Below are 27,438 nucleotides of genomic sequence, written 5' to 3' on the forward strand. Positions count from 1 at the left end.
GGTTGTTGGGCCTGGGGGCTGTTTCCGAAGGCAAAAAATCTGAAGTCTCCGCCCCTTCTGTGCTGAGCGTTGCTTTTTGGGAAATGACCCTTGAGAGGGTGTGGCTGCTCCGATGATGCACAACCAGAGGTGGGTAACCCGGCTTCAAAGAGTAAAAAGACTGACCATGCATTTGCTCCAGCACCATGCACTAAACCAGCTGATCACAATAATTAGTTCTCCCATCATGCTGAAGAGTTATGCTAATTAGAATCAGCTGGTTTAGTGCATGGTGGTGGAGCAAATACATGGTCAGCCTTTTTACTCTTTGAAGCCGGGTTACCCACCTCTGTGCACAACACATCACTCATGCAGACTTAGGCTCAGGCTTTCTAGGACTGGCCACAGATATTTCTTTTTTTTTTTTTTAACATATTAGCGGTTGGACAGACTGTTTAGATGTCAGATGTTGATTTTAGGGTGAGATTCCCCTTTCACATGAATCAGTTTCACTGTGTTAAGTCCACATTTCACCGTATTGACACGTTCTGTTTGTACCGGTCTGAATTGGCTGCTTTGTATGCCACATCTGTTCTCACACAGCGCTGGTGTTTGCTGTAGCACCACGAAACGCACACAATGCAGAATTAATTAAGGACTTGCCTGAAGGGCTGATTAGACGCTGTATTTAAGATGTTGCGCCGCTGCCTTTTTCCCCCCCCTTGTGCCTGGGATAAAAACCTCTTCTTTGACCTTTGGTGACCGGAGGACAGATAGGCTCTGCTGCTGTCAGGGAAGGAGGCTGTGAGCATGAGGAGCCAATGAGAGAAGCAGGGCAAAAAAAAGACATTTTACCCTTGACTCACCTGCTGGTGAATGAGTCCTCCCCCTCTTTCTCTCTCTCTCTCTCTCTTTCACTCTGTCTCTCTCTCTCTCTTTCCCCCTCTACCCCCCCTCCTCTCCTTCCTCCTCCCCTCTCTCCCACCCCCTCCCTCCCTCCCTCCCTCCCTCGCTCTCTCTCACTGGCTGTGCGCGAGCGGCGATGAGCGAGAGGCTGTGTGTGTGTGTGTGCGCGTCAGCGGGCGAGATCGCCGTTACCCTTCACTGAATACGAGCCTTCCTCGTCGCACACGGGAAAACCCACAAGGTCACCCGCGCGCGGTAGCCTTCCTCCGCGTGTGTGCGCCCGCGCGCGTCTCTGTGCGTGCGTGTGTGTGTGTGTGTTCGCGCTCGGCGCGTGTGCGCTCCAGCATCTCTGCCTGCGTCGGAAAAGCAGCGGGCGGGCAGCGGGGGGAAAGGACGGCCAGGACTGGGCTCCCATCTATGTACGGTAAGGAGGACGGCGCGTGCGCTCCGAACGCACTGGCGGCCAGCGGCGGGTTTTCTCCGGCGCGCGTGAGTGAGTGAGTGTGTGTGTGTGTGTGTGTGTGTGCTTATCTCCCCCGGAGCAGGTGTGTGTGTGTGTGTGTGTGTGTGGAGATAGTGCGCTCCGCGAGGCGCGATGGCCAGACCGATCGCGTATTTATGCCCGAGCGCGTCGACGCTGCGCTTAGCGGATAGCGACGCGCGGCGTCCGCTCTCGCTCAAACGGCGGGACGCACGTTCAGCGCTTTTTCAGAGAGTCAACAAAAGGGACGGCTGCTCTCTCCCGGGGGGGGGGTTGATCTCGGGCGCTGAAGGACTGAATGTGGGTCTCCCTGGTGTGCTTTGCGAGTTTTCAGCGACGGTCCCTCCCCCCCCCATTAGTTAAGGTGGAGTTAATATGCAGCTTCTCCTCACTGATGTTTGATGTGCTAGTCCTAATTTTTACTCATGCGCTCAGCGATATACCTGGCTGTAGCTTTCATAGCTGGCCTGTGTTATTTGTGATGTGGCTTTTTCACCCCGCGTGTTGTCTCTGCAGCGAGCAGGTATGGATGCGATTGACCGTTTTCTGCCCGGTGATAATATCGATAATGTCTCTCTAATTCAAGCTGTTCATGTTATAGTACTGTTGTGAAATCGAGCTGGGATACCTATATTTCTGTAGTGCGTGTCCACTGTATGAACATAGTTATTTTCTGCTGTAATTCTCATTTGCAAGAAAAATTGCGAGCGTGGTCGGAATTACATAATCTCCTGTAAGAGGACGAGGTGGCTGCACTGCACCGATGGCCAATGACACGAGCTGAGCACTTGCGTGCACATGCGTGTGTGTGTGCGCGCACGCGTGTGGGAGCGTGTGTGCACGCACGTGTGTGTGCATGGCGGATGGAAGAGGGAGGTGGGCTGTTGTAACATCACGTGGCCTCACACATTCAGGCTCCCAGGTGGCCTGAGGGTGACCCCCGGAGGTGTAGGTGGGGTACCACCCCCCCCCCCACACACACACACACACACACACACACACACTCACACACACACACACATTGCTTTAAGCTCTCTTGAAAAATCATGCTAGTTCTCCAGACGGCCTCAGCTTGGCCAGAAAGCCGCTCTCCTTCTCCAGACTGCAGCCAAGGGGAGGCTGGAGCTGGCCCTGAAAGCTGTTAAAACGGCAGACAGGGAGCCCTGGCTCTGAAACTTGGCTCAATCGCGGCGTGTGCTTTATCCTCCTCTGGGAAAGGTTCCCGCCATTGCCGTAAATCCCCAAGGTTCTGCAGCCATGTGTTTGAATGCTGAGTTTTCAGGTCCAGCCAATCTGTAAAGGACAGATTGACTAGGCTTCGCTGGTGCCTGTGCAGAAGCTGAGGTCCTTTTGTTTCCACACTCTTATTTGCATAGACATCACAGCTTGGTGGAATGAGTCTTGTGCCTTTTGCCATTTTTCTCGCTAAACCGTCAGCTTGCAGTCACTGAGAGAAGGCAGGACAGATGTATGTCCCCCTATTTTTATTGTTTCCAGGCAACGTGGCCTAAATTTCCCTCAACTGCAGCACTATTAGTCTTTCACTGGAGAGGATGACCTTAGTTCAAAGCTCCTTTCACCCGCTGCCCTTTCTAAAGCCCACAATGGCCTTTTGTATTGAGTGCCTTCAGGTTGGCTGGCACTGGGCAAGAGTGCAGCCTGCTTCCTAACAACAGGAAATGAGCTCTGCAGCAGGAGTGATGTCATCCGTTAGTTCAGGCCACGCTTGTGTGATAGAAGGACCTCTGCTGGCTCTGAGGGCCAACTCTCGCCCAGGCCTGGGATTGCTTGTGGACCCATGTGGAAAATGGTACACTGAAGCATACTAAGAGTGTTATTATGTAAATTTTGATTTTACTTCAGGTATACTAGATGATAAAATACTCCATTTTAGGTATATATGTACATATTTATTCACATGGAGGGAGGTGGGTGGGATGAGGAAGAAAGATCCAGCATGAGGCCTGCCAATGAAAGAGAGTGACATTTCTCATTTCTTTCTTGTCCCCCTTGACCTTTTTGATTGAAGGGGTACTGGTGCATTATGGGAGTTTGCAATGTCCATTGTTGGATTCACTGGTATTTGCATAAAAGGCACTTTGTTGCTGTACCTAAACCTCCTCCGGTTGTTAAGACAGGTGGGTAAAACTTCCGGGAGTGCTGTCAGTTGGTTTCTCTCTGTTGTCACAACACATATTACCATGATAGCAGGTCCTCATGTCATTTCCTTCAAATGAAAATGGTGCATGAATTTAGCATATTGCCATTATAGGGCTCTTCAGCAGTATGAACAGTGTACGTGCCCAATGACACTGATGCTCATAATGTGAAAAGAATTAAGCTAAATGAACCCTTGTTCAATTGTTGGTTCTGATATGTGGTCAACCTACTGAGAAGTGGAGGTCATTCAGTCTTGTCACTGGACTTGAATAGCCTGTGGTCTGATTGCTGTTTTCTGTGTTGGGCTGTAGTGGTTATAAAGCGTTTTATTGGACCACAGCCTCAGCCGCTGTCCTTTCCAGTGGTCGTGCTAGCCCCTGGAATGCTGCGTCTTTGGAACGCAGGACATTTCAAAATTTGCATTTTACACTAATTCACTTGCATTCTGATAAAAATAACTGTTTCTGTCATGATGTGCCAACTCACAATAACACCATAAGTGTGTTGTTTATAATTTTATTATGATACTTGTTAGCAGAAGCAGGATGAAATGGCGGGATTAGCAGGGATTAGCAGGGTGAAATAAGAATACAAGCAATGTTTTGACATTCTGATCAAAACCATTTATTTCCACACTGACTAATAATCTTAAAAAACCCAAGGAACGATTTCTGTTTTAATTTTTGTGTTGAGCAAGCTGGCTAAAGCATGACATCTTGTTTTCGACTTAATTCAGATTAAGCACTTTCTCTTTGAATCCCGCAATGCTACCGATGGCTGTGTAAATATTATGATCAATGAACAATTTTTACTTAGTATTTTATATTATTAAAACATACCTCAGAATATCTGCTTTATGGAACTAAGTGTATTTTCTTCACCTGCATTTTGGCTCTTTTTTTCTGGGTTAAAAACGCAGAATCCAGCATTAATGTGATCACTGCCTTCCCAGCCATTCTGTATCTGAATAACCTCAAAACGTCTCCTTGGCCTAGGGAAACATCCTCACATGTCGGTGTTGATCTGCCAAAGCCTAACCCTCCTTAACCAGTGCTCTCGATTGGCCAGGCCTTCAGATATTCATTACAATTTGGAGGGAGCTAATGTTTCTGTGGGAAGATGAGCTTTTGTCATTGGTTTTTGTCTGAAGGGAATACTGTTGGGGGCGGGGGTGGAAAAAAAAAGCGGTGCGTATATGTGCATCTATCGATGGCTCTGCCGTCCTGTGATCTAGGAGGGATTTTCAGCTTTATGAAGCACCCCAGCTGGCATGTAGTAGTCTCATGACATTCCGCTAATGCTGCAGCAATGTCAACATGCTACCATAAGGTCACAAAGGAATTATGTGGATTGCACCATGCTAGTTGGGAATATGCTTTTCAATCGCTCCCTCCTGTAAGCCTATCTGCGGCAGAAAAGCAGGAATAATTCGTAGTAGGGCTGAAATCCTCGGCTGTTTGCAGAAGCAGGGCTGCCTCGGAGTTTATGGCGTTTGCGTTGGGGGACTTTAGACAAACATGCGCACGCCAGAGAAACGGATAGCATTTATTTTTATCGGGAGGAGCAGGACAGGTGCAGCGCAAGCCGGAGCAAACAGACCACGGGGGATCGAAGATGTCACCACTGCCTCTGAAACACAATTCGTGCATTGAATTCGAAACATATCGCGGTGTTCAGTGGAAAAAATACGATCCTTTCCTTAAAAAACATCCGATTCCTTGTTCTCTGCCTAATGTGTGCTGTGTAATGACCGAAAGCACAATGTCAGAAACTACAGTGATTTTTCCATCCATGTTATCAGGGTAAAGTTGGAAAAAAAAAAGCTGAAATTTTGTTTGTAGACTCTTTGGAACATGAGGTAACATACAGTATGGCCTGAATCAGCTACAGTTGAAGTCGGAAGTTTACACACACTGGTTGAAGTCATTAAAATTCGTTTTTAACCACTCCACAGATTTCATGTTAGCAAACTATAGTGTTGGCAAGTCAGTTAGGACATCTACTTTGTGCATGACACAAGTAATTTTTCCAACAATTGTTTACAGACAGATTATTTCACTTTTAATTCACTATATCACAATGCCAGTGGGTCAGAAGTTTACATACACTACGCGCTTTCCGAATGAAGAGTTCCGTCCCGAAAGTAAAATAAAACGAGAATTTTATTGCTTTCTTTAAGTTTAAACAAACAAAACAAAAAATACCCTTCGTCCCGTGCAGGTGCATACGTCGTGCGGTAGAAAACTTTTTTGCTTCCCCAGTCTTGCCCCCCACATCCATAACCATTATTATCCAGGTAAGATATACAGGTAAGCATGACGTAACCAGGCCAGGTAAGGTCTTTTGAAGGGTAAGTATAAGGCGTAAAAGCATATCATATAATGAATCAAAAGAATCCCCAAATCTAATGCTTACATTTTCATAATTCATTAATTATTAATAATTTTCATTTACAATAACAAAAAAATTCATAAACGGCTCCTACACCTATATCCATATAACCTGAAAGGCTGCTCAGCAAGGAAGAAGCCACTACTCCAAAACCGCCATGAAAAGGCCAGACTACAGTTTGCAACTGCACATGGGGACAAAGATCTTACTTTTTAGAGAAATGTCCTCTGGTCTGATGAAACAAAAATTGAACTGTTTGGCCATAATGACCATCGTTATGTTTGGAGGAAAAAGGGTGAGGCTTGCAAGCCGAAGAACACCATCCCAACCGTAAAGCATGGGGGTGGCAGCATCATGTTGTGGGGGTGCTTTGCTGCAGGAGGGACTGGTGCACTTCATAAAATAGATGGCATCATGAGGAAGGAAAATTATGTGGATATATTGAAGCAACATCTCAAGACATCAGCCAGGAAGTTAAAGCTTGGTCGCAAATGGCTCTTCCAAATGGACAATGACCCAAAGCATACTTCCAAAGTTGTGGCAAAATGGCTTAAGGACAACAAAGTCAAGGTATTGGAGTGGCCATCACAAAGTCCTGACCTCAATCCAATCGAATATTTGTGGGCAGAACTGAAAAGGCGTGTGCGAACAAGGAGGCCTACAAACCTGACTCAGTTACACTAGTTCTGTCAGGAGGAATGGGCCAAAATTCCTTGTGAGAAGCTTGTGGAAGGCTCAAAACATTTGACCCAAGTTAAACAATTTAAAGGCAATGCTACCAAATACTAACAGAGTGTATGTAAACTTCTGACCCACTGGGAATGTGATGAAAGAAATAAAAACTGAAATAAATCATTCTCTCTACTATTATTCTGACATTTCACATTCTTAAAATAAAGTCGTGATCCTAACTGACCAAAGACAGGGAATGTTTACTAGGATTAAATGTCAGGAATTGTGAAAAACTGAGTTTAAATGGATTTGGCTAAGGTGTATGTAAACTTTCGACTTCAACTGTATATACGGCTTGCTGTCTTTCTGGAAATATTTAGAATAAAAATAAGCACCATGCTTTGGCCATTTTCTTTCTTCCTTCAAAGTCTGATGTAGCCCAGAGTATCAACGGCTCAAAAGAGGTATAATCTCACCACATAGGAAGGAATTCTAAGGCAGGTTGACACAGATTCCTCTTTCTCTATTGCATGTGGAATGTCAGGTGTGTTCAGGATGCTGTGCGTTCTATGTTTTGTTTGGGTTCACTTTGAACTGGACACGACTGGATGATCAGTACAGCAACAGTTATAAAACGGTTTATGTTTTTATTAAATGCAGCCAAGGTTCAAAGATTTTTCGAAAAACTTTGAAACGTGTCACGTGACCCCACGGACGAAAATGTATCTAAATTTAGTCCAGATTGCGCGAGTGTTTTTTTTGCTGTTTTTCCGATCGCCCCCTGCTTATTAATCCTTTTTTCTCTTTCCGCTGAGCGTGAGAACCGTCAGATTCTCCGCGGATTTATGAAATGTAATCTCAAAGCTCGCGGGCGAGCAGCCGCGCTAAGGGCTAAAAATAACGCGGCCGACTCGACTGCCGTTATTGAGGAGAAGACCCGGCACGTGTGATCAGCAGACGCCGAGCGTGCGACGCCTTCCCGAACCCCGTTTATCATCAGCCAATTAGAGTGCGCCCGTCGCTTTGCAGCGCGTGCAGACACTGCGCCATACCGTCCCTAAAAGCCTGACTCCACTCCAGACCGAGAGCAATCCTGTAGGAAGCCGCCGGATCGGATCATGAACGGTGACACTCATGTGTTTGCCAGCTGCATGAAATGAAAGCATGGGTCTTGGTTACATTTGCCAAATCACAAAGCTCCTTATAAAATTGAATTTGAAAATGTGAAGTTTGGGCTCTGCAGGTCCATGAGGTGATTGGGAAGTGCTCAGAGTGTGTAACTGAAAGCAAAATTGGTGTGTGGAAGCAGTTGGTGTATTTCATTAAAAATGTAGGTCATTTGGGGCAAGTTTTGCCTGCAGTAACGGCATTATACGGCACTCATAATGTTTTTATTTAAACTCTGTTATTTCGGTAGCATATTGATACCATACTTGACAGGGATTTCCTGAAAGCCTTTTCTGCGTTTGGCTGCAGTGTGTTTTACTTTGTGAATACTGCTGTGACACTTTTGTTTTCCCGATTCACGCGCTTGCGTCGATGAATTCCACCGTGCAGTCGGATGGCAGGACACCGTGTGCCAAGAATAGCTACGTGTCAGCCTAGGGATTCTACCGCAGAGCTCAAATGAGTTCTGAATTCTGTGCTTTTTTTTTTGTGAACTCGCATATCATAGAAGTCACTGCGGTGGTGTTTCTTTTTGAATGTTGTGACCTGATTGAAAACGAAACTGTCTCTGCTGGTAAAATTGCCCAATTAGTAAAACCAGCACCATGCTGTACGCTCCTGTACTACCATTCAGGCAGAACATTACCTCAATGGGCCACTTTGTGGCCCCTTCAGCTGATCCGGGATCACTTTCCGTGCTGGCTGCTGGTCCTTTGGGCCGGATTGGTCGCTTTTGCTCTGCAGCACTGCCGTCACAGGTCCTGGGGGACCAGGGATGTTATTTTTTCCGATTACTCATGGAATGACCCAGTCATTTTCCAGCCCTAAGCGAGGTAGAGGACATGCGCACACATCACAAGCTTTTGCTTTCTGCTGATAGCAGCTGTAAATTCGAAGAAACACGCTGAATTATGCTAAAACACAAGTGGCCCCATGGATGTTAAATTGTTGGTTGTGGCGGAACTGCTCCCCCAATTTTTGACTCCTGCATTGCAGGACAAACAACCTCAGCACGACACTCAAGTGACTCCACTCTAAAAGGAAGAAAACGGCAGTGTGCACAGTCAGACCCACAGTTGAGCCTTCTTCATAGTAACACAGTGCTTTTCTCACGTTAATAACCCACGTGAGCCCCGTCCTTTACAAATGAGTCACCCGCAGCGCTGGCGGAGGTGGGATTTACGAGGAGCGCAAACTCTCTGGGAAGTACGCCACCGCGCCACCTTCCTGTCCAGCGTGCGGTGCTCCACACAGACGCAACCTCCGGCCAATGAAACGTGCGCACACTCTGTCACAGCTGGGAAGTGACCCGTGACTGAGGTCCAGCAGAGCCAGAGGGTGTCTGCATTGATATATTCGCTTATCCAACAACGAGCCGCTCGCTCGCAGTGGCCATCTGTTTAATTACATAAGTGAACTGAACTCTCGCTTACAAAGAAGCCGATGGCTTAGGAAGAGCTGGAAAGTGGGTCATGTCCAAGCGCTGGTCTTGTTACACATTTCCTCCTTTATTTAACTTCTATTTATTCAGATGAATTTGACCACACTGAGATTAACATTTTGAAGACAGACCTGGTCAGTAGGTACTCTAGCAGTACATACAAATGGCTTTATAAAAAGCCCATCAGTAAAAACGGAAACTTTGCAAACGAGTTGGATTCGTGCCGAATGTTTTGCTCCTCCCCCTTTCCGCACACTCTGGCCTCAATGCCAGATTCACCTTCGCCGTTCCGAGGGTGGAGGAAACGGCGACGCGTCGGTTTTGAGAGTGGGCGGAACCCCTCACCGCAGCACGCAGCATGCAGCACGCAGCACGCAGGCAGCCGTCTCCTTGGGTGACTCACGTGTGTTTTTTCACCCACCAGAAGCGCCCGCTGCGTCGCGTTCGAGGGCGGCGCTCTCCTCCGGGCTGAGGGCCAAGGCGGGGGGGCGTCGAGGCCCGTTACCGTCACAGGCAGCGCGGAGGCGCCTCGCTAAGAATAGCGCCGTGCTAGCAGCGTTTGGGAAGGAGACGCGGAAACGCGGCTGCGCCGGACGCGGGTTTGATCGAGACCCTGGTGACAGAACAGGGTTCGGATCTAGACCCCAGCTACCCTCGCGTTGCCAGGTCTGGCCTCCTAGAAATGAGAGAACATGTGTGAGGTTCAGCTGTGCAGGCTTCCACCTTGTGTGAATAAAGCCACTGTGCCACTGGCCATCCACAGTCACAATCTGGTCTGTGAATGTAGCACGTCATTACAATCTCTGGTCTGTGAATGTAGCGAATGACTGCAGTTTCTGGTCTGTGAATGTAGCGCATAACTACATTACCTGGTCTGTAAATATAAAGCATGACTACAATATGCGGTCAATGAATATAGCTTATCATAATTCCCGGTGTGAATATAGTGTGGAATGAAAATCCCTAGTCTGTGAATTTACCTCTGAAGTCATACTTTTCTTATGTCTTATGTTTTCATTTTATTATCATTGTTATTCTTAATTTTATATTATACATTTAAAGCACTTTGTGCTGCAGTTCATTGTATGAAAATGTACTTTTGAAATGAGCATTGTTATTATGTTATTATCCCTCTTCCCAGTCCTCCTCCCCTACAGTAACGTCTCTACAGTAACAAGGTGGATAGGAATGTTCATGCTGAAAATTCCTATCCCCTCCCCCCTGCAATGAGTTTGCTTGTGTGACTCATTTCTGCAGATTTCCATGGGCCGCCATTCTGTAATTCACAAACTACCTATCCGAAGAGTGAGATCACTGCATAAAAATTGAACAAAAAAATTTTTTTGAAAGTGGAAAGTCACTACCAGTCATGCTCTGCAGAATATGAGTCTTTTTTCAAGGTGTTTGGCTTGTGTTTCAGTTGCTAGATTGTTAACAAACAGCAAAATGAACATATTGTGCGAGACAAAGATTCTCTTAAATATTTAGTTGAGGTTATTGTGGTCTGTATGTTCCCCACCAATAATAATGAAGGGGACACTTCAGTTAACTAGGAGGCAACTGTGCAGTTTCAATCTGTGGGCTGTCAATCTAGTTCAGAAATAAAAGTCAATTCTCCATCCAGCCCCAAAGTTTTAAAACCAAAACAATGAACCAGACACTCTTGTTTTGGAGAAGCAGGCAGTGCTACTGAAAACTACTTTAAAACCCCTTCACCCCTTGAACTCTCCACTGCAGTTGTACCTCACTGAGGTGTTGTCTCTGAGGGCCCCTTTCGAATGGGGGTTGAGTGGCTGGAGGTATTGGGCTACAGATGGGTAAGGGGTTGAGGGATGAATAGTTGAATAGTGAGGGAAGTGGGATTAGGGGTTAGGTACATGCAGTGAGCATTGAGTGGTGAAGGTTCAATGGTGAGGAGTTGAGTGATGAGCAGACGAGTTGAGAGATGAGTGGTTAGGGGTTCAGTGACATGGGGTTGAGTTGTGAGGGGTTAGGAGTTCAGTGGTGAGAAATGAATGTTCATGTGTGGAGGGTTGAGCGTTGAGAGGTGATTTGGGTTGTAGTTCTCGAAGGCCACACATCACACTCATTTCAGCCCTGGCCAGAGTCCAAGCTGCTCACACTCAGTACCTCACGGGCAGTGGAGTGTTTCAGTGTAAATTCAGTTTCCTGCATAAAAGGGAACTGTCAGAGCACTATGCTCATATAAACTGACCCATACATCACTTTTGATAAAGGAAGCATGATGGGGTTGATGTAAATTTTCTATGTTTCGCACCCTTTCCAGGAGTTTGTGGATGCTGTGGGGCTTTAAGACCCCGGTACAAGAGACTTGTGGACAACATCTTTCCAGAGGATCCAGAGGTGAGGTCCATCATCTCCTTTCACAGTTTAGCTCTTTACCTCTGCAGTGTTCCACCATTTATCTTCTTATTTATCACAATTCATCGCTTCATTGTTGATCCCTGCTGAAGTTGCTTTTACAGCTGGCATTGCTCAGTACATTACTTCTGCAGTCTTACCTCCCCATGGTTTGTCTTTTAACCTCAATTAATGTTTTTGTAATGTTACTTCAATATTTAAAGTTAAGTTTCGGGGAAAAAAAGCTGATGTACAAATTGAAAAAGCAATTAATTGTGATGAAGACAAAGCACTTGGTGGTTATGTTGAATAGATGTTCTTTCCAGTGTATGCTTCCAAACCAGTGATTCAGAAAATTTATAAGAGAGTCCTTCAAAAAAAGAGCTGACATTTGAAGAACAACCCCGGAGTAATTATTTGGTTCACTATCAAGAATATCATCTCAAATTTCCAGTCGAGTTATGTTCACACCTTAACAAGCTGCAGAGACGGGAGGTCCATTTTATTTTGCCATCATTTCTAATGGAAATTAAACTGTACTTTGACAGGATGACATTTCAAGGATCTATCGCTGCAGTTTGTAAGGATTATTTCCGTGACGCGGGTTTCCGGACTGTCCTCCAGGGAGCCCTCCGTCAAAAACGGTGTTTTTACATTAACCTCGGAGTCACGGCTCTACTGTGTTATGCAAATCCAATCACGGCTTCTCGCTGCGGCTGGAAGACACGGCCGCGGATACTGAAGCCTCAGCCGCTGACTGGCTGAGGGGCCGCTGCAGTAACAGCGTTTGATCACTAGTTAGGGAAGAGAAAAGAGTGGCAGTGACAAGCCTGAGAGTGCTTTCTAGAAACAAATTCCCTCAAGGGCTGTATTTCGAAGGGCAGATAGTTGAGCTCGGGCTTCATAGAATAAGGTTTAGACAGACTGTGACATGATACCCAGAAGCGAACAAGCCATTTTAATAAATTGAGCTACTTTGTTTGGCAACCCGTGTGTAGATAAATCAGTCTGCCTTGACCCTGTTGTCATAACCCTGGCTTGGGGCACTTTCCATTGTCAATGCAATCCCACTGAAGAGTGTTCCTTTGAGTAGAAATATGCCCACAGTGTGTAAGATGTAGAAGTGCTTCACCGGAGTTTCTTGGTAGAGCAGTCACGTCTCATATGAAGAATGCTTGTTCAGTTCTCATTTTAATGAAGCACAAATTGACTCTGCTCTAGCTGAATGACTCATACAGCCGTGGATGGGAGTGGAGTGCCGCAAATATAGTGTATTAAAAGGGAGACTCCCGTGGGTTAGGAGGAGTAATTACATCATCTCCCTTGGACCTCCACAGGAAGCCTTCAGATGTCACTACATTACCCAGAGCACTCTAAATTAAACACTTGTTCCTCCTGGGTTCCCTGAAGCCATTTTCACAAAAAACAATGCTCAAAAGCTATCAGCAGCCAGAAAAAAGCCTTTCTCATTAGCTTATAAATGTGCGTTTGCTGGTTTTCTGGCTGATGGCTTTGTGTGATTGGTTTCTTTTGGTGTCTGTTGAACCCATAACATCACCTCTGCTTCCTCCCACCCCTCTGATTATTCCTCACACATTTCATGATGTAAATTTGGATACAAAGGAATGTGAGCCAATGTGATTATTTGTGGAAGCACTGTTTGAATTATATTGCAGTGTATGTGAACAGCGCTGGTGATAGAGATGATCTAAGCATTGAAAAACAAAGCACAATTTATACACATTTTATCCCAGGTTTATTGAGCACAGACCCATTGTATAAACCAGGATTTTTAAAAACACCCTGGCTCATTAAACCAAACCAAAATTAGAAGCCCTTGAAATGTGTACTTTTTGAACAACTGTGCACATCAAACAAAAAATATAAAGACATTGAAACATCCTTCTAAAATAAGACACTAGTGGTGTCTGTAGAGACCTTTTGTTTTTTGTAATTGCAGAGAAGGAAGGAGAATCTAGGGCATTTTGAAATTAGGTTATGATAAGTGGTAGGCATAAGCCGCGTTTCCACCAAAATTACCCGGAACTTTCAGTCCCAGGAACTACTTTACCAGGAACTAAAAGGTTCCTTCAGCCAATGGTTGTCTGCGTTTCCACCGGGGTCTAAAGTACCGCGAAGATTAGGCAAATTAGCCCACTGACGTATGAAAAAGCAACGTTGTCGTCGGTCCATCTGTCATATGATTTCTTCCGTAACCCCATACTACCACCGAAGTAGCCTACATTATTTTCTAATAACCGGGACAGCCCGGAGGGGTTTATTCCACCTATACAACGGGTTACCAACAATGACTATATATGGTTACTTTTGTATTTATTGATTTTCATATATCCTCTCAAACACATTCATTGTGTTTTTATGCGAACATTCGCTTTCATGTCTTGACATCCGAAGCGACAGAATGCATTCACATTTATATGTATAACTGGCAACAACAACAGAAAACATGCACACGTTGTAAACAATTTGCTGTTTGATTACTTTCTCGTCGTCAATTCCATATAGGCTAATGGCAAAATGACAAGAATAGAACGAAAACTCGGACTTGCGTGAAAATGTAAATTAGTAGTGGTACAGCCACCGTTTGCTTTCCTTCGAAGTTACTGCTAACCGAGCAGCGAAGTGTGCCCTCCAGATGCGAACCATGCACCATAAATTAGTCCATAGTCTTCCTGGTCTTTTCGTGGAATTGAAAAATGGCAGTAAAACTGAGTAAAATTACGGCAGTCTGAAAAAGCTAAAGGGAAGATTACTAGAATTAACCTGTTATTTTACCCGGATAAAAAGTGCGGATGGTGATTTCCAGTTTGCTTGTACTGTATCACCAATGTTAATTATGCAGAACTACCGCATACCTCACATAACTGTATCAAACGTTTTGAGTCAATTACAACGGGCTAACAAAGAAAATCCGGAAGAAAATATTCAGCAACCGAATTAATCCGTTTGAATGTTTTGGTAGCCTACGTAATATGCTGTCCCAGCACGAATGCTTAGCATTTTATAAAACGAATACTAAAGCAAGAAAAGAACAGAAGAGCACACGTTATAATTCCAAGACGTTGACAGGCTATAACCAAAACTAGGCTACTGCGCCGCATAACATACAAGTTTGATTTGAAGTTATTATGAAAATAAATTGGTTTGCCGCTGCATATTTTCAAACATGGCGGGTAATAGCGGAAAATAAATACAACACAAATGCTGCGAGTACTCGACCAATCAGAAATGTTCAGCGCTGCAAGCTCCACCCAAAAGGTTCCTGTACTTTCGGAAAGTACTACCCCCCGAGCAGGAACGTTTTGGGGGGTAAAACAAAGCCCCCAGAACTAAATTTAGACCCTAGTTCCTGCGGTGGAAACGCACTGAGTTCCTCAAAAGGTTCCTAGTTCCGGGGTATAGTTCCTGCGGTGGAAACGCGGCTATAGTGTCTTTATCTAAAAAGAATTACAGTGTAAGGATGGGCATTTGGATTACTTTTGGTGTTTGAATACCCAATTTCAATTGAATTCTCAGGTGCTCATTTGCGTTGTGACTGTTGCTAGTAGGGTTGTGAGGGAAGACAACACTGTATCTGTTCAGCCAACAAAATTATTCATACCTCTCGCGGGAGGGGCCTGACAAACTGTTGACTGGGCAACGTATCTGTGCTCATCCTGCACTGTTACACTGCATGGCCAAAACTATGTGGATACCCAAACATCACACCCATATGTGGTTGTTGAACATCTAATTCCAACACCATGGATGTTAATATGGAGTCGATCCCCTGTTTGCTGCTATAACAGCCTCCACTCTTCAGGGAAGGCTTTCCAAAAGATTTTGGAACATAGCTGCAGGGTTTTGCTTCCATTCAACCACAAGAGCATTAGTGAGCTCCGGTTTTACTGATGCTGGGTGATAAGGCCTGGATCGCAGTCGCCGTTCCAATTCATCCCTAAGGTTTTCGATGGTGTTGAGGTCAGGGCCCTGTGCAGGCCAGTCAAGTCTTCCTCCACACCAAACTTGGCCCACTATTTCGTTATGGACCTGTCTTTGTGCATGGGAGCATTGTCATGCTGAAACAGGTAAGAGCCTTCCCCCAAAATGTTGCTAGTGTTGGAAGTGCACAATTCTCTAGAATGTCATTGAGCGACCATATTTGCTCCTACACCAAACTTTACAGTTGGGCCTATGCATTGGGGCAGGTGGCGTTCTTCTGGCTTTGCCAAACCCAGATTCTTCCACATAGCGAAGCGCGATTCATCACACCAGAGAACGGGTTTCCACTGCTCCAGAGTCCAATGGCGGTGTGCTTTACACCACCCCATCCCTTGGCATTGCACATGGTGATCTTAGGCTTGTGTGTGTGGCTGCTCGGCCATGGAAACCCATTTCATGAAGCTCCCGTCTAACAGTTCTAAAGCTGACGTTGTTCTAGAGGTAGCCTGGAACTCTGTAGTGACTATTGCAACTGAGGACAGAGGATTTTTGTGCGTTGTGTGCTTCAGCACTCGGTGGCCTAACAAATTTCTGTTGTTTCATTTCCTGTTAAATGCTCACTTTTCTGGCTAAATTCCGGCTCACTTTCCTGGCTACTTCCATGTATCATTGCTCGGTTTTGGGAATAAAAACGAAAAAATGAACTGAGATAATCTAATGTCAGGCACAAGGGTAGACATTTGTGATGCATGTGCTTGAGAGATTTCCATGAAGTTTACATATTTATTTTTGTACTAGCCTATATAATGCCCAAGCAGCCCTTGACTTTGCAGTACATGAGTACTCATGCCTATCCTCGCTTCATTGTGAGAGAGCTTAATTTTTCTGATGCTGTGGCTTTCTGGCACAATGTTTTGCTGGGAATAAATGGAATTAAAATAAAAATTTTAAAAAATCATTTTTAAATGCTGACGATGATAAAGATGATGGAATAATTATACAATTTAGTCATATCGCAGATGCTTTTAACCAGTGCGACTTTAACATAGCCCATTCAACAAACTCCATTTAACATGGACTTTGCAAAAGCTTTCAGACTTTGTTTTTCCTACAGCTACTCCCATTTTTCCTTTGACAATATATAGGAGATGGATTCAGTCAACATTTGTGCACTTATGTGCTCTTATATGCCATGTGAAATAATAATAGTGCGGTGTACAGCTGCAGTGATGTTTGGAGAACCCAGAGTTTGTGACAGATACTTTTATTTTGATATCTTTGTGCAGGACGGACTGGTGAAGGCCAACATGGAGAAGCTGACCTTCTACGCCCTGTCTGCCCCGGAGAAGCTGGACAGGATCGGGGCGTACCTCTCTGAGAGGCTGTCCCGGGACGTGGCCCGCCACAGATATGGGTGAGATTGGGCGGGGCAGCAGGTCAGATGGGGTGAGGTTTCATGGCATTTTAAAATATTACATCCAACACCCAGCTACTTTCACATGTAACAAAGACCTGTGGAGAAAGAGAGATCCCCAAAATCTCTGTTAAATGCTCCAGGTGCAACAGAATGTTTTGACCAGGCAATAGAATGGAGCACATTGTGTGTTTTATTGTTTATTTTTTAAAGGAAAAGCTAGACAAAACAAAGGCCAGGGAGCCGATTTGTAGCTAGTGTTCCTCTTCTCCTATTGGCCAAATAGTTACCCTGCCCTCATTAGTTGTGAGGTCAAGGCAGTTGGCATTCTGGGGTAAAACTAACTTCTTTCCTGGCAGTTATCTGGTTGAATGACAGGGCAGCATAACAAAACCAACTGATTACTTCATAGTTATGCATCTCCTGCATTAGAATCTGCAATTATTTCTCTATGTAACCATGACAACCTAAAAAACAAATGCTAACAGTTGAAGCTGAGCACAGAGATTCCCAAAATGCTGCCGATGTTCTACATGTAAAGCATTCGAATAGCCTCTACACTGCATGTGGAATCTTAAGTGAATAAGATTTTGCACTGGCCTGGTTCTGTGGTTGTACTAGTGCCATTCACTGTGCTTTGTTTTTTTCATTGTTTTTGAAATTGGTTGTCCTAAAAATGTTATTTAAATACAAGATTTTTTTATCATTATTATTTCTATTTGGGTGTGACATTTGACTACAAATAATTGGACCTGGGCCACTACATACGGTCCTGTGGGGAAAGAAGTACTTACTGTTCCTCTAATACAAAATACAAGTAGATGCAGGCGGTTTAACACCATCAATAAACAATTTAGTTTGAAACCTTATGATCTGGTATAAACACTGACTACAAGGATTTTAATTTATCATTCAGTTTAGTGGATTTCAATAGCTTAGAATTTTTAAAAGGTCAAATCAGTGTTTTAAATGAGACATCTTTAGACTATGCCGGTTTAGCATCTAAGATGGCTCTGCTGCTCACCATTATAGTTGTTATGCACGCACTGCCGCCGTGAAGAGATTATTACTGACTACACGAGTCGCAATAAAAAGGATCACCACGGTGATAATTGCTACTCAGGGGAAGATTGAATGGTCCACGGGATTGTGATTCAGGTGAAGCTGTTGAGCTGGGTAATAGCACACTCTGAAAGTAAACACAAGGTTGCAGCAGCTCAGAGCCGATTTTGACACTGAATTGCAGGCACTGTTGCACTTTTTATGCTTCTGTGTGATGCTTCTGTCTTCCCTTCAGAAGACACCCAGTTCTCTAGCATGCTGCAGAATCAGGTTCTGCTCTCACCCGGCCTGTGCCCAGCTGGTGATCAGTGTTATGCCCTCAGCCTGTGCCCAGCTGGCCATCAATGCCATATGCTCAACATGTGCCCAGCTGGTGATCAGTGCAGTACCCTCAGCCTGTGCCCAGCTGGTGATCAGTGTTATACCCTCAGCCTGTGCCCAGCTGGCCATCAGTGCCATATGCTCAACATGTGCCCAGCTGGTGATCAGTACCATGCCCTCAGCCTGTGCCCTGCTAGTGATCAGTGCAGTACCCTCAACATGTGCCCAGCTGGTGATCAGTGCAGTACCCTCAACATGTGCCCAGCTGGTGATCAGTGCAGTGCCCTCAGCCTGTGCCCAGCTGGTGAACAGTGCAGTACCCTCAGCCTGTGCCCAGCTGGTGATCAGTGCAGTACCCTCAGCCTGTGCCCAGCTGGTGATCAGTGCAGTGCCCTCAACATGTGCCCAGCTCGTGATCAGTGCCATACCCTCAGACTGTGCCCAGCTGGTGATCAGTGCCATACCCTCAGCCTGTGCCCAGCTGGTGATCGTCGTATGTTCTTGGTCCTGGCCCAGCCAGCGATTAGTACTGTGCCCTTTACCAGTGGACATTTGGTGATCAGTCTTGTGCCCTTTCTCTGCAGATACGTGTGTATCGCAATGGAGGCCCTGGATCAGCTGCTGATGGCCTGCCACTGCCAGAGCATTAACCTGTTTGTGGAGAGCTTCCTAAAGATGGTCCGCAAGCTTTTGGAGGCCGACAAGCCCGACCTACAGATTCTGGGGACCAACTCTGTGAGTCACCACCACAGCGCCATATATAAAGACCAGCCAGGGAGACACAATAACTACATCTCACAATAAGGGTACAATAAACGTGACCAGAGGATTAGCATGAACAAATTGTTAACTTCATCTATTTACAGAGAAATACTAAGAGTAATGGTGTTATTTCACTGCCAGTTGTCAAGAGCAGAGTAAATAAACGGAAGAGCACAATTCCTTCAGCTCTCATGCGTATTTCCTTTTATCTAATGAAAAAAATATATATGTGCGCCCTCAAATTTACCCTGCTCTCGCACAAAACTGTACATGGGCTCTCAAATATAATATATGCTCTCGGGCAAATTTTGGTGAGTATGTGCGTGTGTTCAAATTAATTCCATGCTCTGATGGGAAAGATGTGATTTCTCAGAAGTGAAGTGGAAAGATTCATTACTGATGGCCATGAAATAACCGTATAGTATTGTTTAATTCTCCGGGAGCCTCCCATGATTCTGTGTCCTAAAATTAAAAGTAAAATTTCCAATGGAAATGTTGAATGGGACAAGAATACTTCCTGAACCAGCGACTGCGCTCTTCTTCAACCAATGTGAATGTAGACCTAACAGTTCCATTGGTCAAACCCACAGCCTTCTCTCATTGGTTCAGGACATTTGGCAGTGTTTTTGCCCTGAAAATCCAAGAGCAAGGAGAGGGGGAGGTTTGAGCGAGAACACAGAGATGTTTGCAAGAGCGAGGGATGAATTTGAATGCGCGCACATATTTCTTCAAGTGAGAGAACGGCAAATTTGTGTGACAGCAGAGTATATTTCAGAGCCCACGTACACGTTTTGTGTGAGAGCAGGGATATTTGAGGACACACATATATTTTTACATTAGAGAAAAGGAAATGTGCAAGAAAGCTGAAGGCATCGTGTTCTCACATTTATTTACTCTGCTCTCAAAAACTGGCAGTAAAATGACGCCATATATTCTAAATATGCAAATGTGCAAATACAGTGGATGCATTAATTCAGGTTAATTAGCGTATCCATGTTGTTCAGTCTTAACCAATTTCTACATTAATATAGACCAGGGGTTTCCAGTCCTATCTGCAAAAGGGCCTATGTGGTTGCAGGTTGTTTGCCCAGCGCTTATCAAGGTTTGATGGAAGACCGCGATTAGTCAGTTACTTGAATCAGTTGTTGTAGCGTTGGCATCGGATAAGATGGGACTCCTCTGATTCTGCTGCTTCTGTAATGATTATTTTAACACGTCTTCGGAGTGTTTCCAACCATTATTTCAGACCTTCTCAAGGGGCCTGACTCTGACTCAGAAGCTTAAATGAAATAACGGTTTGTTGTTCTGAAGTGTGGGGGGCGAACCTCGTAGGCCAACGCGGGTCGCACAGGAAGAACATGACCGTAAGTATTACGGGCCTTTTTACGAGGAGTGGTGCCAGCCAGTTAGAGGAGGCGGTCCGTTTACAGCCAATTCATACTGCCATAAAGAATCCACAAGTGGGCTGTGACCTGCACGGGGTAACGTCACCGTCGCTTAAGAGAGGCCGACTCTCTAAGCGTTCCCTTGGATGCATTACAGAGCATTAGCATTAGCATCATTACCTCCCAGTCCCTGCTTCGTACCATTCCATCCAAGCTGCTCATGCATCAGTAGAGTTCATTAGCGTTAGTCGATTGGTCGTTGTTTGCCTCACAATTAAGTGTAAAAATCAATGCACTTCTACAAACTGAAAAACCAAGACACATTTGTATCAGTGTTGTGTTTTGTGCTTTCGTATCATTAACTAATGGAATAATGTCCAGTAGTCCCACCTTCCAATTTGAAGTACTGTTGCATTTCATTTTGGTGAAGCATTTTATCACAATGTCTGTTTTTTTCTAAGTAGTGGGGTCAGCTACTTCAGCCACACCCGTAAAATCAGGCACAATTGCATAAAATCAAGCATACAGCCATGCAATCTCCATACACAAACATTGGTTTTACTATGGGTTGTACTAAAGAGCTCAGGAAAATTCACTGTTATAGGATGCCACCTTTCCACCAAGTTGTCAAATTTATGGACTGCTAGAGCTGCCCCGGTCAACTGTAAGTGCTGTTATTGTGAAGTCGAACCGTCTAGGAGCAGCTCAGCCGTGAAGCGGTAGGCCACACAAGCTTTTAGAGAATGGGACTGCCAAGTGCTGAAGCATATAGCGTGTGAAAATCATCTGTCCTCAGTTGCAGCACTCACTACTACTCCCTGACGAGTTCCAGACGTCAGCACAAGAATTGTTTGTCGGGAGCTTCATAAAAGGGTTTTCATGGCCAAGCATCCGCACAGGAGCCTAAGATCACCATGCGCAATGCCAAGCGTCGGCTGGAGTGGTATAAGGCACGCCTCTGTTGGACTCTGGAGCAGTGGAAATGTATTCTCTGGAGTGATGAATCACGCTTCACTATCTGGCAGTCTGACGGATAAACCTGGTTTTGGAAAAAGCCAGCAGAACACCACTTGCCCGAATGCATAGTGCCAACTGTAAAGTGGTGGAGGAGGAATAATGGTCTGGGGCTGTTTTTCATGGTTTGGGCTAGGCCCGTTAGTTCCAGTGAAGGCAAAACTTAATGCTACAGCACACAATGACATTCCAGAGAATTGCATGCTTCCAACTTTGTGGCAACAGTATTGGGAAGGCCCATTCCTGTTTATCTTTTTTGTAATAATCCCACCGCTACCCCCCACTTTGGGGTTCAACTGTATTCATTTAATGTAGTTATTATATATATTTATGTATGGACCCCTCAAGCCATGGACCTAACAAGGATAAATCCACCCACCCCTGAACAACTCATATCGAACTGCCTTCCCACACACCAACAAAACCGAATAGCAAAAAGCATGAAGATTACATTTAAGACAAAAGATAATTAAATTGAATAAAATTTCTTTAATTTCTTTCTTTCTCCTGGCTGTACTCCTCTGCTTCCCAGACCCTCCTCACCAATAACTCTAACCACTATTTCACTTGCTTTATTGTTTATTCACTTGCTTCTTTAATGTTTATCCTCATGTTTTTCTTCCCTTTTTCTATGTTACCTATTTTTGCCTTTCATTTTTATGCCTCCGCGATGGCATAGCCGTGGCCGGAGCCATTATGTTTTTGGGTTGTCTGTCCGTTCGTCCTTCTGTCCATCCATCCATCCGTCTGTCCCAATTCTCGTGAACGCGATATCTTTATAATTTGGCATAAACGTCCACTTGGACTCACGGATGAACTGATTAGCTTTTGGTGGTCAAAGGTCAAGGTCACTGTGACCTCACAAAACACGTTTTTGCCTTGAGGGAATACAAAACACGTTTTTGCCTTGAGGGAATTTCTTCACATTTTGGTCACACAGTGTCCCACTTTGCGTACTCAAGGAGGACAATGGTACTGATTGGACAGTACTGTTAGGTGGTCAAGGTCACTGTGACCTCACAAAACACGTTTTTGGCCATAACTCAAATACACACTTCCTCTCCGCCATTGCCTCCACACTGTCCAGTTCCAACCTGATCACCTAGCTGGCCTTCCTTGACAGCTTGTTCAGACTGCTGACCTCCAAGCCTTGATACCACCACCCCAGCACATCACCGTGAAAAACAAAGCACTGGCTACTGGTTGGCGGAGGCATATAACCGCAAGGCGGTATTTCTAGTTTTTCTTTTGATATAACTAGCCCACCCCCACCCCCTCTATGGAGGACAGCTTATAATTTAGGTGATGTTCTAGCTTCATGGTGAACTGGTGCATTAAGCACAGCACATGACTGAGTCACATACGAACACTTACACTACAGTATGTGAAATACCCACATTAGTGAATAGTGCAAACCTTGTACTGTAAAAGACACTCAGTTTCTTTGTGAGTGGTATGAATATAACAAGGCAGGCCACTACGCTAACAATGCCCAGGGTGGGCTAACAATGCCCCTATGCTAATAGCTTTATTCACATAAACGTGATAATTTGCTCTAGCCATGCTGATGAGTTGGCAACACGTTCCAGGTGACAATGATGGAACTTAGAAACTCTGTGTTTGACATAGTTGTTGTGTGACATCTACTGATAAAGCTAGAACAGAGAGTTTGTTGTCTCCAGAGAGTTTGGTTGCAGGAGCACTGAATGTCTGAGTTGAGGAATCTCAGGACAGGGGGCTTACGTAAAAGGGGCTATGTGGCCTGGACCTTTATATTGGCCACCAGCCTCTTGCTTTAGCAATAGAAAGGTTCCATTTTATTGCTGAGTCCCAGAGAGTATACCTTTATCACATGAAAAATGTGAACATGTAAGGAGATGTTTTTAAATTTTTTTCATAAATTTTTTGGTGCACTTCAGTTGGGATGCTGTCTAGGCCAGGTATTTTTTCCGACTGAAAGGATAATTGATTGATCGAGCTCATTTTCCATAATTAGGCCTGCACATGCTTTTATTGCTTTGTTTATATCCGGACAAATACTCTTACATGAACATTTAATTTTATGCATCAATATTTATGTCTATTTTTGAGTTTTTCAGGATAAGTATGCCCACTACAGATGATGTTCATTTTGCTGAGTCATTCATTCTACTCAGGAAAATGAGTCGAATGATTTACTATAGCTTGTGTGTGTGCGTGCTTGTGTGTGTGTGTGTGTGTGTGTGTGTGTGTGTGTTTAGAGTTGTCACATCTGTCCAAGTTTACAGCCCTGCTTGTATGGGGGCTGAAATGCACCCGGCCGGGAGATTAAGGAGAGATTACTCTTGCAGAACTAGGCCAGCACCAGTGAGGTTTAATATTATATTGCTGATGAATATGGCAGAGACAGTCTGCACTGAAGGCAAAGGAACACCCAGTCTTTTTTTCTGGGCTGTTGCATTACTGATTTCTTGCACAAGGGAAAAGTGTTATTTCAGCCATCTGTCCTGTAATTTTGGTACTGATATCAACCTCAAGTATGGTACCTGTTAAATAGTTGGGTTCACTATCTAAACTAATAGGCCCACAGGAAATGCAGTAAGTACTAGTAACTTCAATCTTGTTAATGTGATACTATGGCTGGTTCTTTTGTTTGAGTGTATTTGTTAGAAATTTGTGGACTTGAGAAACAATAGTTTCTTATAATAACGTTTTATTTTTTAAGAAAACCAAATATCTTTTTTAATGTAGTTAAAGTTCTCTTTATTGAGTTGGAATATCAGGGTGGGATCTCGCTTACAAGGCAAGTGATATTTAGACCAAGTTACATTCAGCCTAATTCATATCAGGTGAGAATCAGATTGTCCAATTACGTAACAATGGCCTACCAATGTAGGGCCATTCACCAGCTGCAAAAATACAGGTTACAAGTACAATTTTACTCATGAAACACTAGATAAATAGCTGGTTAGTAAGTGTATTCTCGTGGAATTCACCTGCATACAAGGCAAACCATAGTTAATTGTTTTCAGTTGTTATATTATGATTATTTACCATGGTTCAAGAGAGAAAAGTGACTACAGAAAGTGAGTTTATTCATGGATCTTCTTCACACCTGGGTAAATGTTGGGCTCTCTAAAAGTATCCTGACTGTAGGGGAAAGGGAGCAGGACTGCTAACTCTTGCAGTGTCCCCATGCCTTGCCTTTGGGGTAGTTCACATTTCCTGTTCAAATGAAATATGTGTTCAACTTGCTTATCTTAAAATTTCTGTTTTGATTGCACAACATAGAAACAACCACAGGGACTCTACTTGATAAACACAAGACTGAATTACTTTATTTTACCACAGTCCGAAGAGGTTGGCAGTACAGCCTATTTTTTGGGTATGCCAGCTGAAAGATTGCTGTACACAACTTTGTCCTCTTTTGTACAAGCCATTTACAACTGATAGAGACTTGTCTGGCCTCCAAAGAGGGCACGACAGTGATTAGATTTACCTCTGAGTACAACTGGGCACTTAAACCTGGGGAAAATCTTTGGGCTGTTTACTAAACTGTTTAGAAAGGCAAATGGCCCTCTAAAAGTATTTCAAACATGTAATAAGAAGTGAATTTGTTTTTTTATAACTAGATTTTTTGAGATGAGCGATGGATAGAAATGAGCTCTATACTCTTAAACCACCTTGGTCCTTGATTGAACTCCAGCCAATTACAGTGTTTGTGTTTGGCTTTGTCTGGGGCACCTAAAGCCATTAAGCATCCTTAGAAAATCAGATGGAGTTTAATTGGGAATCTAATACAATATTAATTATATTGCTTTACGTCGGGCTATGTTGTCTGCTGTGAAAGCAATGGAAAACCATTTTTTTGGCAAGGCAATAGGATTAGTGGTCTGAAACCACATTACACAGGAAAATGCCATCAGCAAAAATGGCTACCAGGGCAGAGGGAACCGGCTTAATTAGGGAAAATAATGTGTTTTTGTAGAGCTCTAGTCATTGGTGTGCATGGTTACTAAAAGGTGTCAGACTGATTCTCTTCTGTGTCTGAGGTGATTCTGATTGTCTCTCCAGTTTGTGAAGTTTGCCAACATTGAGGAGGACACACCATCCTACCACCGCAGCTACGACTTCTTTGTCTCCCGCTTCAGTGAGATGTGCCACTCAAGCTATGAAGACCCGGACGTTCGCACAAAGTGAGTGTATACGGGAGTTTGCCTGGTTGAATTGTAATCCATGCAGTGACTGTAGAGCTCACTCTACTGCGTAGTGAAATTTATTAAAGCTGGCTAGCTCAAAACGCTGTTTGGCATAAAGCCATTGTGCCACAGTACGACGGTTGTTGATAGCGAAAAAGCGTAGACCCCTGTCTAACATGCAATTGGGCGGTGCAACAGCCAATTGCATGTCACCCTATTGAGCTCCCGGACACAATCTGCACGATCCGGATTCAGTCGGTGACCTTAGGGCTCATCAATACCCCACAGTGTGGTGCCTTGACCGATTGAGCCACCCAGCAGCCTATGTTCAGTGTATCTGAATACTCTTGGCCCAAATTAGGTCGTTTATTCAAAGGCGATGAACGACCGTGAGGTTAAGTAATTTATTTTTTATGTAATTGTGCAGACATCTAAATACTTCATTTCATTTTGACATTACAGAGTTACTTTTATAGTACAAAAAAAAATCCCTTGCAAATATTTTTTTTGTATACTTTTATATTTGTGATATAATTTTAGTTATAATAATTTCATTTGCAACATGGCAAAATAGAGAAATATTCAATGGTGGGTGAAAATATTCTGACAGAAATGATTTTGAATCCGCTTCTGTTCAGTTGCAGGATCACAATAAATATCACCCACTTTGTGAGGTCTCACAAATGGAAAAACAAATCAGATCATTTGTGCTGTCATGAAGACCAAGGAACTGCTCATTGAACTTTGAAATAAAGTTATTCAGAAGCTGTAGGTCTCTCTGTACAGTGAGGGTATATTTTACTCTGTATGTCTCTCTGTACAGTGAGGGTATATTTTACTCTGTAGGTCTCACTGTACATTGAGGTATGTTTTACTCTGTAGGTCTCCTGTACAGTGAGGGTATTTTGCTCTGTAGTCTCATGTACAGTGAGGGTATGTTTTACTCTGTAGGTCTCCATGTACAGTGAGGGTATATTTTACTCTGTATGTCTCTCTGTACAGTGAGGGTATATTTTACTCTGTAGGTCTCCCTGTACAGTGAGGGTATGTTTTACTCTGTAGGTCTCCATGTACAGTGAGGGTATGTTTTACTCTGTAGGTCTCCCTGTACAGTGAGGGTATATTTTACTCTGTAGGTCTCTCTGTACAGTGAGGGTATGTTTTACTCTGTAGGTCTCCCTGTACAGTGAGGGTATGTTTTACTCTGTAGGTCTCCATGTACAGTGGTATTTTGTCTCTGTATGTCTCCTGTACAGTGAGGTATATTTTGCTCTGTAGGTCTCCCTGATCAGTGAGGGTAGTTTTACTCTGTAGGTCTCCATGTACAGTGAGGGTATGTTACTCTGTATGTCTCTCTGTACGTAGGTATATTTTACTCTGTAGGTCTCACTGTAACATGAGGGTAGTTTTACTCTGTAGTCTCCCTGTATAGCGAGGGTATGTTTACTATGTGCAGGGCGTGGTGCGCAAGACAGTGAACGACGAGCTGCAGGCCAACATCTGGGACCCGCAGCACATGGACAAGATTGTGCCGTCCCTGCTGTTCAACCTGCAGCAGGGCGAGGGCACTGAGAGGTCAGTCTCCCTCTCAGAGGCGGAGTCTGAAATCTGACGTTATGTGGCTGCACCATGCTAGCCACCACTCTCCTACAGTATCAGGCATGCTCATGTATTCATTCTCTTATAAGGTGCCCACATCCCAACCTTTATTGGCTGTTATTGGTTCAAATAGAGGAGCTTAAGTTAGTTTTCCTGCCTTCTGGTTTCCCACTGACACGCCTGCGCTCTCTCTGCACTGTTGT

The 27,438-nt window shown here is 44.3% G+C and overlaps 1 protein-coding gene across 1 annotated transcript in view; it reads left to right on the forward strand.

Annotated features, from left to right (window-relative positions):
• The first annotated feature begins 1,018 nt into the window (after window positions 1–1,018).
• efr3ba (EFR3 homolog Ba (S. cerevisiae)) overlaps window positions 1,019–27,438 on the forward strand; it is a 58,822-nt gene continuing 32,402 nt past the window's right edge. Inside the window, 6 exon segments of the mRNA XM_064339249.1 lie at window positions 1,019–1,309; window positions 11,485–11,561; window positions 16,787–16,914; window positions 18,882–19,032; window positions 25,512–25,658; window positions 27,069–27,211. Of these exon segments, the coding sequence (XP_064195319.1) occupies window positions 1,303–1,309; window positions 11,485–11,561; window positions 16,787–16,914; window positions 18,882–19,032; window positions 25,512–25,658; window positions 27,069–27,211 (653 nt within the window). The 5' untranslated portion in view covers window positions 1,019–1,302.

Source organism: Anguilla rostrata, chromosome 6, assembly GCF_018555375.3.
Source record: "Anguilla rostrata isolate EN2019 chromosome 6, ASM1855537v3, whole genome shotgun sequence".
NCBI lineage: Eukaryota > Metazoa > Chordata > Actinopteri > Anguilliformes > Anguillidae > Anguilla > Anguilla rostrata.